This window comes from Rhamphochromis sp. 'chilingali', assembly GCF_963969265.1.
Source record: "Rhamphochromis sp. 'chilingali' genome assembly, chromosome: 6".
Classification (NCBI taxonomy): Eukaryota; Metazoa; Chordata; class Actinopteri; order Cichliformes; family Cichlidae; genus Rhamphochromis; species Rhamphochromis sp. 'chilingali'.
In genome coordinates this window covers 8,300,494-8,316,751 of record NC_137933.1, presented here as the reverse complement: position 1 = coordinate 8,316,751, position 16,258 = coordinate 8,300,494, and the positions used below count along the sequence as shown (strand labels likewise).

At 41.9% G+C, this 16,258-nt stretch overlaps 1 protein-coding gene across 1 annotated transcript; it reads left to right on the top strand.

Moving 5' to 3' along the window:
* Positions 1 to 114: 114 nt before the first annotated feature.
* LOC308398494 (uncharacterized protein) lies at positions 115 to 5,854 on the top strand. Its single transcript, XM_080885157.1, has 4 exons — positions 115 to 238; positions 4,392 to 4,540; positions 5,254 to 5,418; positions 5,496 to 5,854. Exons 2-4 carry the CDS (start codon positions 4,484 to 4,486, stop codon positions 5,661 to 5,663), a joined length of 390 nt encoding a protein of 129 aa, XP_080741283.1. The 5' UTR covers positions 115 to 238; positions 4,392 to 4,483; the 3' UTR covers positions 5,664 to 5,854.
* The last annotated feature ends 10,404 nt before the right edge of the window (positions 5,855 to 16,258 follow it).

The following is a 16,258-nucleotide window of genomic DNA, read 5'->3' as shown; positions in this document are numbered from 1 at the left end:
TTATTTTCCTCAACGACTTCCTTCTTCCTGGAGATGCTTTTGATTGGGCTTTCGTTTTCCACCCACATACAGGCCTCCACCACTGCTGCAGTGGTGCTTCAAGTCTTAGTCCCCCCCCCCCCGAAAAACAAAAAACAAAACAAGAACAAAAAAACAAGGGTTCAGTGTTCAGATCCTTTCCCGAGACATGTTGGATTTTAAACCATCCTAAAACACACATGACAGTCAAAGCGCTTTGGTAAGTGATTTTTTTTTTCATTCATAAAACTTGATTAGAAACTAAACTTCTACATCATTTCAACTTTTGTTTGTTTGTTTTTGTTTCAACAGCATCATGGGCAGCTGAAACTTATAGCATAGATGTACATCAGTGATTATGATCGTAAAGATACTTGAATACTTCTGTCAAAGTAACCTGGCATACAAATAAACCAATGAGGCGCAGGTACTTTAAAATGGCTCACACAATCGTGTTCTTCATTTAGTGCTATAGTAAGCAAGTCTCCTCCTCAACCTTTCACCTAATGGTCAATATATAATTGCATGTGCAATGAAATTTCATATAGCTGTAATGAAATGATTGGATTTCCCATGAAGAATTAACCATTGGAGCCAAACCCATATTCGGAAAATATGAGAATAAATCCTATTTGACACTGGGTGAAATTACAGTATGTGTCACTCAGATGAAACCAGCCACTTACACTGGAGAGGAGTTTTTTTCCCTCCCTCTTTGCTGTGAAACTAAATATGGACTGAATGCAGCTGAAGTGGCCGTCACCTTGGAGCTGTAAGCACAGAGACTATGACCTGTGAATGAACTCAAAGACATGTAGAGGATAGCATCAGCATCATCTTCTTTACTAGATACAGCTGGATATTTTCACTACATGCTTTTTCCACTTTTTCCAAAAACCCTCCATGTCCAATATGTGTCTATTGAACCTTGTTCCCTTCTCATATGAAAATAATACACAGATTGTAAAATGAGGTAAAAGCTAACTCTATGTGAGGAGGCGGAGCTCTGTTTATAATCACAAACTTTTAATCCAGGAACACAGCAAAATCTCCAGTGTTAAATTAACACTAGAGAGTGTCTATATGGGTCCACACCTCTGAGTGCTAAATACAACACTGTTGAGTGTTAAATTAACACTTTTGACAGTGTTATATGTTTAAAAGTAACCTAGTCAGTTTTAAAGATTAACAATGGCTAACACTGAGCAGTGCTGATTTTCTAACACTGGAAAATAACTCAAAATGTTAGAAATATTCCAGTGTTAGAAAATCAGCACTGCTCAGTGTTAGCCATTGTTAATCTTCAAAACTGACTAGGTTACTTTTAAACATATAACACTGTCAAAAGTGTTAATTTAACACTCAACAGTGTTGTATTTAACACTCAGAGGTGTGGACCCATATAGACACTCTCCAGTGTTAATTTAACACTGGAGATTTTGCTGTGAAGGCAAATAGATTTATCATTAAATAGCCTCCTGCAAAAAATGTAACTTTTTAGTCACCCTGTTACTGTGAACCTTTTGTTAATTTTTAATATATGGAACAAACATTTACAAAACCACCACCCTACCACATATAGGTTCTTAGTTAAACCGAAACAGAGACCTAATTTCTACAGGCACTATGCTATGCTGCGCTTACAGTAACGCACTAAAAAAGGTCTGAAGTAATATTTTTGAGTAAAATGCAACTGAAATATATAACTTCAAAGGTTTATTCAAATAATGAATTATTAAGGAAAACATGCTTGGTGTAAATTGAATTTATACCAATCAAGTACATTTCGTGTGACCTGATTCCATTAAGTCAGTCAAATTACTTAAAGTCAGCACTTTGGGCATAAATATTTTTTCCAGTGTATAAATCACAAACCACCCAATTTAATCAGATCATGAGGCTTTCAATTCATTCAAAAAAATTTAAGAATTGCAAGTAAGGTGTTTACAGCTTAAAAAAACCCTCCAACTTTAACTCTTATGTCTTTTTTTAAAATATCAGACTGAAAGACATCATCTTAATCGACTGAACAGAATGAGGTCTTTCAGTATCCCTTCAGGGCAATCCACATTTTACCTGAACTCAAAAGGAATTAATTTATTTGCATTTGCTGTAACATCCTCCAGCTAGCACATTTCTGTTGAAGAACATTTTTCCATAATATCCAGCTCTTTAGACAATCCCATATACAATACAAACAGAGGGCTAGCCGCCTCTTGCACTACCAGGTGAGAGGCAGTAGATGGCCACAGCATTCAATTTATGATCAGAAGCTGCTCATCTGTTGTGTTTCCACTTGCACCTGATTTTTTTGGACAGCATCTAAACAGACATGGTAGTTGTGAAGTTAATTTTGTTTATTGTCCTGGACAATAAACAAAAATAAAAATCTGAATAATCCCTAGCAGTAAAAATCAAATCTGCTTTTGATTTTGATTGTTGCAGAGTGTTTGTTTTTTAAATTAAAAAAAGCATTAAAAATTAAAAACTTTACTGCTATTCATGATTGAAGACAATACAAGTCAGAGAAAAAGTTAAATACTATAGTAAGCATTGTTTTAAAGAAACTGTCGTTATCTTAGACTCAAATTCAAGTTTGACTGTGCCTGTCATCTTTTTGCAAGGGAAACAAAATCTTTAAACAGATATTTAATCCTAGTGTGTGCTTAAAAGAACAGTGAATGTAAAAAAAACAAACAAAAAACCCCATACATTAAAGCAAGATGGGACCGCTTTGTTATTATACATGTTGGTGATTGGCCTGCCCATCGTTTATTAGTCACTGGAGGGTGCTCTGAACACAAAGGATCAGTTTTCAGGAACACTGTGTCCTTCTACACATTCATACCTAGAGCTGACAAGTACAGTGCCGTGGAAAAATATTTGCCCCCTTCCCAATTTCTTAGTTTTTTGCATTTGCAATTACGTGTTTCAGACCATCAAACTATTTTTAATATTAGTCAAAGCTACATGATAAAATATAAAATGCCATGTTGAAATAGTAATTTCACTTATTAAGGGAAAAAAACCTCACCAAACCCACCTCTGGCTCTGTGGGATAAAAAAGTAACTAAAATATCAGGATCGGTGCAAATACTTTTTGATGCCACTGTAGATGTTTAGTCTGATCAGCAAGAGGCCTACAGTTCATGACTGCTGTTCTTTTGCCTACCTCCTTATTTAGTGTGCATGCCAAGAAGTGAAATGGGCAACCACACTCTTTATTGTCTAATCTAATTATATAGAAATGTGAATAGAAATGAATAGAAATGTGACATGAGAAGTAGGGGTGGGGGGAAAAAATCGATACTGTGTAGTATCGTGATATTTTGTTTGCTAATAATGTATCAATACAGGGACAGCAGAAATCGATATTTTGTTACAAAAAAAGTTTTTGTGGATTGGAACATGCTCTGACTTCAGAGCATGTTGATCAGCTCCTTTTTCTGAGCAAGAATCCTGACATTCCTTCACTGTCCAAATGTGTTTAACTTTTTTTTTTGGCAGTAATAAACATGACAGTTTACTTATTTTAATTTAAGACATGTTTTATTTTAATTAAGTTTAAAAACTTTTTTATTTAATGTAAAATTATATTTTGTTTTAATTTACTTTCAAATTCTTCAGTTGCTGAATGGGCTGCACAGTTTTCATAAATTGCATAGTTCAGAATAGCTATAATTGTACCAGATGGTTGCATTCAGTTAAATTGGACTAGACTGTAATACAAACCGTTCAGTTTGTCAACAATAAAACTGACTGAAATGAGAGAAAGACTGAGTGCGAGGCTTTGATATTAGATAAAATTAATATTGATAAAGTTTACCTTTATGTACAGAATCTGAATATTGCAAAATATTTTAAAAAATTGCAATAATATCGTATCGTGCGTTAAGTATTGTGATAATATCGTATCGTGCGTTAAGTATTGTGATAATATCGTATCGTGGGATGTATGGTGATTCCCACCTCTAATGAGAAGGTGTGTCTTTGACTGTTCCTGTATAACTTATTTTCGGACTAGTTGACAAATTATGCTCCGGTCATTTGATGTTTCCAAGATAGATGTTCTTTTGTAAAATAGTTACATTTTCTTTGTATATTTCATTTATCCACCATCATACATACAAGCTAAGAAGAGGTCGTTATACTAACAAGAGGTATCAACGCTGGGCCAAAGTTGAGCACATGGTTAAAGTTTGTAATCCAGCCAGGGTGTAAATATCACTCAGCAGCCAGAGCTGAAGCAGGTAGCATCAACACATAAATCTACTCTACCCGGCTTAAATCACAAGAGCACCTCTGACCAAAAAGCTGTAGATTTTTTCTTGTTTGCACAAATTAATCCAGATTCACATTAATTGTGTTCACAGCTCCAACAAAATGAGGAAGAGGAGGGGGAGAAACACAATTAGGTTGAATTACAATTGGATGGAAGGCGAGGACAAGGAGAAGGAAGCTTAGGATGAGGAGGAAGAGAAGCAGCAGGAGCATCTTTAGGGATCCCTATGATGTCATTGAGGTTTGTTTCATTAATATGGTCCTCTCACAAAGAAAGATGACTTGTTTTAGTTCACCTACTTCCTGTATTAAATAGTGATGTGCAAAACCTTGTGGAAAACCATGGAACAGGCACGTATAGGGCATCTGCAGGTAAATGAACATCAAATCTCTAAGACAGACTGAAATCTGTATATTTATCACCCTTACGATAAAACCCATGTCAGCCATTGGTTTGTGGACTTTTGTATTTTGAAGTCTCAACATTTGCTTTATTGCTGTTGCTATGTTGGGACCATATTAGGATGAGGGATCAGAATCTGGAGTCATGCACACTATTGTTTCATTTAGTGTGTATCCATAAGATTCGTACAGCAGATCCAAGTTGTGCCTTGAAAACAGGAAAGTCGTCTGCATAGAGGAGAACTTTAATAGCAGGCTTGTACAAAGTGAGGCTTTGTGCTCACATTTGCTGCAAACACTCGTTTTACCCTGTTTTGATTCAGAATTCAGTTGAAATCAGGCAAGAACTGGACTTGTTTTTTATAATGTGTTCTTGTGAATTGATTGTGTATCGCATATGTTTGATTTGACTTTCTGCAAGACAACAGTCGGCCGCTGGCCAAATTAAATTTTCTAAATACCTCCACGTGATCTAGCCTGGATTTAGAAAAGAATAGCAAAAAAAAAATCTGCACCTCCTGCTTCAGATGCAATTTGTGTTTCTGTGTTCAGAGGCAGCGGCGAGAGGGGAGACCTCGGCTCATCCAGCTGGAGAGCCTGACCAGGAGGAGTCAAACATTAACTCAGCTCTTCCAGGGCACCCTGCAGACTCGGCTGCTGGCAACAGCGAGGGATGACGTGAACGCCAAACTGGAGTCCATCACAGGTCAACTGCAGGTATGCGAGTCAGACCTTCTGAGGAGGCTTTCACTTTTCTCTCTTCTTTATAATTGACTCTTTTCTCTCTCTTTCAGCTCCTTGTCTCAGAGTGGGAGGGATTTGAAGCACAAAGGGAGGAACTTGTCGTTTGGTTGGCTGATATGGATGTCCGCCTGAGTGAGGTTGACCAGCTGACAGGAAGCACCAGTGAAAAACTGAAACAACTGCAGGTGTGGGCTTGTTTTGATATGACATATATTTGATATGATACATACGTCAGAGACATTATCCTAAACTGGACTAACAAAGGACCATGAGTACAACATGAAACGTACATTACATAGCGTAAGGCTGAAGTTCATTGATCATTTTAATCATAAACTTGTTGTTGAAATATTTTTACTGAACATGCAAACATCTGCTGATGATAATGTGTTGATTTATTGGTCTGTTATGAAGCTATTGCTATTTCTAATGTGTTTTATCACTTTCTGATGTTTTCTTAATTAAACAATACATGTATTAATTGTTGTGTTATCTGTAGATATAGTATTTTTATATATATATTTATTTATAGTATAGCCAATATATTTAATTATTACTGTTTAAAACACTAATATGTGACATGTATTAGTAGTGATGTTGTGCTGAGGGTTAAAATGCCTTTTTGTCTTTTGGTATACTACAAAATGACAATAAACCATTAATATATGTCTATGCTGTGCTCGTATTTATTTTACCCTATTTTATTTATTTTACCCTACTCAAATTCAATTTATGATACATTTTATTTTGAAAGATTTAAAGTGGTTCTTTAAAGAACCACTCAAAAAAGGTTCTTTAAAATGGTTTTTTTAAAGAACCATTTGAAGGATCTTTTTAAAAATGGTTCTTTAAAGAACCATTTTTAAAAAGGTTCTTTGAAAAACCATTAAAGGTGCCCCAAAGAACCATTTCTTGATCGTTCTTTGGGGCATCTTTAAAGGTTCTTCAATGAACCACTGAAAGAAATGGTTCTTCAAAGAACCATTGTTTGAAAGGTTCTTGGTGGCACCAAAAAAGGTTCTTCTATGGCATCAGTCTAAAGAACCACTTTTGGTTCCAGTTGGCACCTTTATTTTTCTGAGTGCATTTGCTAAAATGTTACTGTTAATTTTTCATAAACACATTCCTTTTAATTTTATAATTATTTGATTTGATTTGATATACCTTTATTAGTCCCACAAGGGGAAATTTCATAAGGCTGCCGACCTATTAAATACATTTGTTAAATTTGAACACAAACTGTTTATGTGTGCAATAAATGAAATACAGTATATAAGGCAGAAACAAAGTTAGTACAATTCTGACAACCTTGAAGTTTTCTTTAAGCAGTCAGGAAATTTCCCTAGGCTTCAAAGCTCTTCTTTGAATGTTGGCTTCCATTTTTTCTATCCTCTGTTAAACTAACAGACCGCTTTGATAATATTGGGATTAGTTTGGGATCATTGTTATGCTGAAAAATGAAGCTGTTACCAGTGATACCCTTTAGAGACTACAGAGCCCCCACTATGTTTTACTGATGGCTCAAGACCATTACTTTAGTTTCTCTCTCCTCACCCCTAACGTATATACTGATGACGATTTGAACCAGAATTGTAAAATTCATGTGTAATTTGGCAAATCTCAACTTTTCTCCCTACTTCTTTTTCTTAAGAATGACTTCTTGACAGCCACCTTTCCTCTGAGACCATTTCTTATGAGGCTGCAGAGAACAGTAGGTGGATCAGCTGAAGGGCCAGATGCATCTCTCACACCTGATACTGGTCAGGTTTCTGCTGGATTTATTTTCTCTATTTCTTTAGGACCTCCTCCTTGAATCGCTACCTTATCGTGGTGGAGGGGTTTGTGTGTCACAGGGATCCCAGGAGCTATGTTGTCTGGGGGCTTTTGCCCCCTGGTAGGGTCTCCCATGGCAAATTGGCCCTGGGTGAGGGACCAGACAAAGAGCGATTCATAAGACCCTTATGAAAAGGAAACCGAGGGAACAGTTTACCCTGCCCGGGATAGGGTTACCGGGGCCTCGCCCTGGAGCCAGGCCCGGGGAGGGTGCCCGAGGGCGAGCGTCTGGTAGCCGGGCCTTAGTCCATAGGGCCCGGCCGGGCACAGCCCGAAGAGGACACATGGGCCCATCCTCCCGCAGGCCCACCACCCGCAGGAGGCGCCATAGGGGTCGGGTGCATTGTGTGCCGGGTGGCGGCCAGGAGCGGAGGCCCTGGCGGACTGACCCCCGGCTGCCAAGACTGGCAATAGGGACATGGAATGTCACCTCTCTGGTGGGGAAGGAGCCTGAGTTAGTGCGTGAGGTTGAGAGGTACCGGCTAGATATAGTCGGGCTCACCTCTACACATGGCTTGGGCTCTGGAACCAGTCTCCTGGAGAGGGGCTGGACTCTGTCTCAGTCTGGAGTTGCCCTTGGTGAGAGGCGGCGGGCTGGGGTGGGTATCCTAATATCCCCTCGGCTTGCTGCCGGTACGTTGGGGTTTTTCCCGGTGGACGAGAGGGTTTGTTCCCTGCGCCTTAGGGTCGGGGAACGGGTCCTGACTGTCATCTGCGCTTATGCGCCGAGTGGCAGTTCAGAGTACCCAGCCTTCTTAGAGTCCCTGGGGGGGGGGGGGGGGGGGGGGGGGGGGGTGCTGGAGGGTGCTCCACCTGGAGACTCTGTTGTCCTGCTGGGAGACTTCAATGCTCACGTGGGTAACGACAGCGAGACCTGGAGGGGCGTGATTGGGAGGAACGGCCTCCCTGATCTGAACCCGAGCGGTGCTCTGTTATTGGACTTCTGTGCTAATCACAGTTTGGCCATAACGAACACCCTGTTCGAACATAAGAGTGTCCATAAGTGCACGTGGCACCAGGACGCTCTAGGCCGTAGGTCGATGATCGATTTTGTAATCGTATCAGCAGACCTGCGACCATATGTTCTGGACACTCGGGTAAAGAGAGGGGCTGAGCTGTCAACTGATCACCACCTGGTGGTGAGTTGGATCAGGTGGCGGGGGAAGACGCTGGACAGACCTGGTGCACCCAAACGCGTAGTGAGGGTGTGCTGGGAACGTCTAGCAGAGGCCCCAGTCCGCGAGATCTTCAACGCACACCTCCGGCAGAGCTTCAACAGCATTCCGAGGGAGACTGGGGACATTGAGTCCGAATGGACCATGTTCAGCGTCTCCATTGCCGAAGCTGCTGCATTGAGCTGCGGCCGCAAGGTGGTTGGTGCCTGCCGTGGTGGTAATCCCCGAACCAAATGGTGGACACCAGAGGTGAAGGGAGCCACTAGGCTGAAGAAGGAGTCCTATCGGGCTTGGTTAGCCTGTGGGACTCCGGAGGCAGCCGACAGGTATCGACAGGCCAAGTGGAATGCGGCTCGGGCAGTGGCTGAAGCAAAAACTCGGGTGTGGGAGGAGTTCGGAGAGGCCATGGAAAAAGACTTTCGGACTGCCTCGAAGAGATTCTGGCAAACCGTCAGACGTCTCAGGAGGGGAAAGCGGTGCTCTACCTGCACTGTGTATAGTGCTGGCGGAGCGCTGCTGACGTCGACTGAGAAAATTGTCAGGCGGTGGAAGGAATACTTCGAGGACCTCCTTAATCCCACTGACACATCTTCCGAGGAGGAAGCAGAGTCTGGGGATGAGGGGAATGACCCGCCAATTTCCGGGGGCGAGGTCACTGAGGCAGTTAAACAACTCCAGAGCCCCTGGTGTTGATGAGATCCGCCCCGAGTTCCTGAAGGCTCTGGACGTTGTAGGGCTGTCCTGGTTGACACGCCTCTGCAATGTTGCGTGGAGATCAGGGGCAGTACCTGTGGACTGGCAGACCGGGGTGGTGGTCCCCATCTTTAAGAAAGGGGACCGGAGGGTGTGTTCCAACTACAGGGGGATCACACTCCTCAGCCTCCCTGGGAAAGTCTATGCCAGGGTGCTGGAAAGGAGAGTTCGTCCGTTAGTCGAACCTCGGATACAGGAGGAACAATGCGGTTTTCGTCCTGGTCGCGGAACACTGGACCAGCTCTTTATCCTCTCCAGGATACTTGAGGGTGCATGGGAGTTTGCCCAACCAGTCTACATGTGTTTTGTGGACTTGGAGAAGGCATTCGACCGTGTCCCTCGGGGTGTCCTGTGGGAGGTGTTGCGGGAATATGGGGTGTCTGGCCCATTGCTACGGGCCATTCGATCCCTATACAACCGTTGCAAGAGCTTGGTTCGCATTGCCGGCAATAAGTCGGACTCGTTCCCGGTGGGTGATGGGCTCCGCCAGGGCTGCCCTTTGTCTCTGGTTCTGTTCATAATTTTTATGGACAGGATTTCTAGGCGCAGCCAAGTGGCGGAGGGCTTTCGCTTTGGTGGCCTCAGAATCTCATCTCTGATTTTTGCAGATGATGTGGTTCTGTTGGCTTCATCGGGTGAGGGCCTCCAGCTCGCACTGGAATGGTTCGCAGCCGAGTGTGAAGCAGCGGGAATGAGGATCAGCACCTCCAAATCTGAGGCCATGGTTCTCAGCCGGAAAAGGGTGGAGTGCCCACTCCGGGTCGGGGATGAGTTCCTGCCCCAAGTGGAGGAGTTCAAGTATCTCGGGGTCTTGTTCGCGAGTGATGGGAGAAGGGAGCCGGAGATCGACAGACGGATTGGGGCTGCAGCTGCAGTAATGCGGACGCTGCACCGGTCCGTCGTGGTGAAGAGGGAGCTGAGTGTAAAAGCGAAGCTCTCAATTTACCGGTCGATCTACGTCCCTACCCTCACCTATGGCCACGAGCTGTGGGTAGTGACCGAAAGAACAAGATCGCGGATACAAGCGGCAGAAATGAGCTTCCTCCGAAGGGTGGCTGGCCTCTCCCTTAGAGATAGGGTGAGAAGTTCGGCCATCCGGGAGGGGCTCAGAGTAGAGCAGCTGCTGCTCCACATCGAAAGGAGCCAGCTGAGGTGGTTCGGGCATCTGACAAGGATGCCCCCTGGGCGCCTCCTGGGTGAGGTGTTCCAGGCATGTCCCACCGGGAGGAGGCCCCGGGGCAGACCCAGGACACGCTGGAGAGATTATATCTCTCGGCTGGCCTGGGAACGCCTTGGTATTCCCCCGGATAAGCTGGAGGAGGTGGCTGGGGAGAGGGAGGTCTGGGCCTCTTTGCTTAGGCTGCTGCCCCCGCGACCCGGCCCCGGACAAAGCGGATGAGGATGGATGGATGGATGGATATTTCTTTAGGACTTTCAGATACTGTTTACCTGCTGTAGGTAGTTTTGTTTTTAGGCCGGCCAGTTCTTCCTATGTCCTCCGTTTCCTCAAAATTTTTGTAGACACACTGCACCCTGCTGTGATAAGTCATATTTTTAGTTAATAACTCTTTGGGAATCACCTAATTGTTGAAAAAAAAACACCTCATTTGTCTGTTGAACTGTGTTACATTTGGCTTTTTTCATAGATTCAGCTAAAGAAATGGGAACAAATTATGTATTTTTGTGACAGGCTGCTAGTAAAAAAGGGTCTAAATATACAACTTAAAATTGGTGCTTTGCCAAGTTTTCTGTTGTGTGTAGACACATATGTTTAAGTGATTCATAGGACAGTGTTGCGAATTAACAAAAACAGCAAAAACAAGAAAACACACTTTTCTGGTTCCTTGGCAGCGAAATATGAAGAACTGAGGGTTGGCTCAAGACTTTTGCACAGTATTGTATATGCTATAATGAAAAGGAACAGCTATATAGTGCTTTATCTTTGGTGTAAACTCATCGTTCAGTGAGGGCGCAGTGGGGTCATTAAGAACCGAGCGATTAAGGAAACAGGGCATTCCAATGAAAACTTGTAGAGGATGTGTTACTAACTGGTGAATGAGCAGCAGAGGACCGTTGAATGAGAGGACTTTGCTCCCAAAACTCTTTATGGAATTTGGGGTATTTTTATTGTTTTGGCAGCTTGTGAAAAACTAAAATTAAAAAGAGTAAAAGCTTGTAAGTGTTTTGTTTATTGGACTCTTACAGTGATAATAGTGTGCAGCACATGGTGCTTTGTCTTCTTTTATTTCTTTCTGCGTCTTACTTCTTCTGTTTCTATTGTGGATCTTTAAATTGTTTGAATATCACTCAAAATGTTAAAATGCGACATCAACAAAATCTAATTTTCTCAGGGGCTGAGATCGCCATCTCACGTGGTGTCAAAGGCCAGGGTAAAGAGGTGGGTTTTCAAGAGTGACTTAAAAACAGATAAAGAACTGGCCTGTCTAATCTCTAAAGGAAGCTCGTTCCACAGTTTTGGAGCTGCTAAAGCAAAAGCACGATCTCCTCTAAGTTTACGCCCAGTAGCAGCTGATCAGCTGACCTGAGAGAGCGGGTGGGTGTATAAGGCTGTAGCAGCTCAGAGAGATAAGATGGAGCTAGGCCATGGAGAGCTTTAAAAGTAAATAAAAGAATTTTAAAATGAATCCTAAAAGAAATGGGCAGCCAGTGAAGTGAAGCTAAAACAGGGGAAATGTGCTCAAACTTTCGAGTGCCAGTTAAAAGACAAGCTGCGGCATTTTGCACCCTCTGTAGATGACTAATATATAATGCACTGACCCCAATATAAAGTGCATTACAGTAATCCAGCCGAGTGCTAACAAAGGCGTGGATCACTGTCTCAAAGTGCTGCCGTGAAAGAACTGGCTTTATTTTTGCCAGCTGCCTGAGGTGAAAGAAGCTAGATTTTACCACTGACTTAATTTGATTATCAAACTTCAGATCACAGTCCACTTTGACCCCCAGGTTTGTGACAGTTGGCTTAACATACTGTGCCAGGTAATCTACATACACATTGGGGGTCTCAGTGCGGCTACCAAAAACCATCACCTCTGCCTTTTTATCATTGAATTTTAAAAAGTTAACAGACATCCAAGTCTTAATGTCAACGAGACACTGAAGTAATGGCTGTGTAAGGTATCTGCCTTTTTTCTTTAGAGGGACATAGATCTGACAGTCATCAGCATAAAAGTGGAAAGGAATGCCGTGCTTTCTCAGTACAGAACCAAGAGGAAGCAGATATAAAGAGAAGAGGAGGGGGCCTAGAACTGAGCCCTGTGGGACACCACACAAGAGGGGAGCGGAGGACGACACATAGTCACCAAGGCTGACACAAAAAGTTCGCCCCGTCAAGTAGGACCTGAACCACTCCAGTTCTGTGCCCCTAATGCCCACCCAGTGCTCCAAACGAGAGAATAAAATGGCATAATCCACGGTATCAAACGCAGCTGTCAAATCTAAAAGCACAAGAACAACACAGTCCCCAGCAACAGTCGCTAAAACTGATTGTTTGATTTTGTTCAGTTTTCATTGTCATGGGAAAATCAGCTCATTAGAGTTAAAGATTGGCTTCAGTTTCATATCAACAATGCACAACAGCCACCTTGCTACTAACAGATGTTTTTGTTTAAGGCTGCTTTGCTAAAGGAACTTCTTTACTGTTTCATTGGTCTATCACAAACATATAACACACAACTACGGTTCCAAAAAGCTGGGAAACTCCCTGAAATATATATACAAAAAAACACTCATTGATTTGAAAATCAGATGAAACCCATGTTTAATTGGAAGTAGTACAAAGGGGAAGGCTGTAGCTCAGGAGGTAGCACAGGTGACCTATTAAGCATAAGATTGGTGGTTTGATTTGTGGCTGCTGCATCTGCATGAATGTGTGTGAATGTTAGTCGGTGTTGTTCTGAGAAATTGTGCTTGCATGAATGGGTGAATGTTGTGAATCGCCAGTAGAGTAGAAAAGCACTTTATAAGAATCAGCCCACTTACCACTACCTGTTCTCTGTGTATCCAAAGGGAATGTTTCTGAGAATAGGACATGATTGTGTTTCAATTTTTTAATTTGTCAAACTACCTCATCTTTCCACACGAGTCTTTAAGTCTTTGGTAACTCACTGTAGTTTTGAAATCTTAGTATTTCACTAGTGGAGCTTGAGAGCAAATTTCACTGCCTGCTTTTGTCATATTTTTATTTTAGAGTAAGTCAAAACTTTTCGGTGGATGACAGCGCTGGATTGCAAGCAGGCCAGACTCCTGCTGTGCAGAGCCACGCTAATGTAAGAAGTGTAGTTTTAATTTTGAGATTGTCTTGCTGAAAAATGCAAGCCCTTGCCTGAATCACAGCTCTGGCTTTAACTCTTTTTAATGTAATGAAAAGTAACCTGAACAATGCTCGGTAAAGCTAAGGGGGGCAGGAGAGTTAGCGATAAATCTCTGTGACTCTGACGCTTTGAATTAGTTCAGTGAGAGTCAACTCTTATGAGACAAACATTAAAAGGATTTGCAAGTATTCAAGAACTATCACGATTACCTGAAAAACACATTTAATCCCCACAACGCATCTCAGCGTAGTTGCACTGAGAATGAATAAGTGAGTAATATGCTGAGAACCCTGCCGTGTTTTCAGTGAGAGCTGCTCTCCAGAGACACTCGCAGATATGGAAGTGAGAAGACCCCGACTGGTGGAAGTTAATTACGGTAATAAAGTGAGCGGTGGCGTGTGGGACTGAACTGAGTCTGCTGCGATTGTTGTACTCTCTGCTGGCCGTTTCATAAAACAAAAGAAGAAGTGCTGTGATGTAAATGCTTTATCTTGAACAATATGACAATCAGAGATAAACTGAACACTGGGAAATCAGGATAATTTTACTCTATGCATCTCTCCGTCTCTGAAATGAGTCAATAAACTTTATCCTTACTCATCTTATCCTAAAGGGAACCCACTTGAGAATAGCAGCTAAAAACAGCCATTGGCTGCAAATGAAGGGAGATATTTGAAGCATCCAGATGGAGCCCCATAGCAGCAGCAAATGTGTCAGCAATTTAAAACTTCATGTTTTTCTGCATCACTTTGAGCAACATCTAATACTGTGCAATGCCACCGTGCATCAACTAATTGATTTCAAATGTCAATGTTGGCCCAAACTGCCCTGACAGATTCGCAGTGTTAAATTAAGCTTGGTTATGCAATTAGTAAGCTGAATTCAAACTAATTCAGCTATAACGAGGAGTCTAGAAGACAGGATTCCTTTAAGCAAGAGGATGTTTTTTAGTTTAGTCTGAACGAGGACCAACAGCTAATATATACTGATTTATTACTTTTGATGGGGGATCGCTGCTCGAATCTAGCCCGCTACAGCACGCACCATCAGTACTGGCGTCTCCTCAACCCTGGGAAGAACAAAGAAGTAATGCAATTGCTACGATTACTATATAACAGATATAGGTCGGTATGAAAAATATTAATTTAGAAGATCATCAGGGAACTTAAAAATAGGTAGGGCGTGAGCAACACAACACATCCACTGCATTACGATGAGCTGGGAAGAAACGGATGATGCAAAATTTACTGTGCATATTTAAATAAAAACAGAATCTTTTGTGAGTGATTAATCCAAAATGGTTAACTGTGTTGGTTGCTACTGATAAGCCTTGCACATTTTGCCAAAACACATTCACTAATGCATAAAATATGTTTCTGTTGCATACAGTTCAGACTGAGGCTGTTCTTTGCCCCAGAAAAGAGACAAAAAATGCACTGTAACTCTAAAACTAAATTGAAACAAAGTTTGATTTTTGCATCTTGTTTGCAGTTTCCCAGCCCTACCGACTGTCCTGCTTTTTACTGCTGTTTCACAAAACTGAAAAAGAGTGCATTGGGCTCTGTCATTAAGGTTACAAGAGGGTGGCACTTGAGGTTTAATTATTTTGTCGGTCGAATTTAGGTTAAAGAAGTCTCCTTCCTGTTCCTGTCAATGAATTTTTTCTGATGCCTGTGTTGCTGACTCAGATAATTCCCATAATAAGATGTAGGCTTGGCAGGTTCTGAAACTAGGCCAAACTCTTACTGTCTTGTCCTTGATCTAGTAACATCATTACAGTGGCACAGATAACACTGGGTGATTGCTAATTTCAGACAGCAACTTTTACAGGGAGTAACATGATTAAAAAATTTAAAAATAAAAATGACAAAAGACGGGAAAAAGTAAAGCTGGAACTTCTTTGTTTTCCTCTACATGTAAGAAGACTCCATTTAAAAGCCCAATGACATTTGTAAGTATGTAATCATAGCCATGGGATACAACCTTCGTCAGAGGTGTGGCTAGCATGCTTTATAATTTAAATTTAATAATTTATAAAGGCCATATTAGATAATTATTTGTCTAAGGAAACCTTTTCAGGAAGACTGTAGCAAATGCTTAATGACCAAGGTCAGACAGGAAGTTGCATCATGACTGTGCTGTCTATTATGAATTTGGTTTGCGGGAAAGAACAAAAAACATAAGAATAAAAGTACCTTGTTGTGTAAGTGTTTATGAATGTGTCTTTTCATTGCCTCTGATGAGAGTAACCAATACCCAGTCCTTCTCAGGGGATTCTGGGAAATGTAGGGATCCGTAGACTGAAGCAGATGGGAAGAAATTCATAGATAAATATAACAAGTGACCTGTTTTACAAGAGACACCTGAAATAAATTGAACAGAATAGTCTGAAAAATGGTTTGCAGCCATTAAAAGCACGGGATTTTCATTTAAATGTCAGACACTAAAAAGAATACTGACTGTGCTGGAGAAGTCTTCTTCTCTGCAACAAAGCAACTCCACTTTATTCCCGGCTATCCTGTCAAATACTCGCACCTCTTAATTAAACACAAAAAGAGAAAAAAAAATCAAGGCCATTATATCCAAATAATCGGACTGAGTCTGACTCTCCGAGTCTAAAAAACACGAGGGGGGGAAAAAGCCCCAGAAGCAGTAGATATTGTAGGATGTTCCTGTCATGCTGATCCTACTCCTCCTCACTGCCATTGGGAGTTCAATGGC

Bases quoted from the DNA above. Each gene is read 5' to 3' on its own strand.
- LOC308398494 (XM_080885157.1), top strand. From the start codon at position 4,484: ATGAGGAGGAAGAGAAGCAGCAGGAGCATCTTTAGGGATCCCTATGAT. The intron at 4,541-5,253 runs GTTTGTTTCATT...TTCTGTGTTCAG, and splicing joins ATCCCTATGATGTCATTGAG to AGGCAGCGGCGAGAGGGGAG. The intron at 5,419-5,495 runs GTATGCGAGTCA...TCTCTCTTTCAG, and splicing joins CCATCACAGGTCAACTGCAG to CTCCTTGTCTCAGAGTGGGA.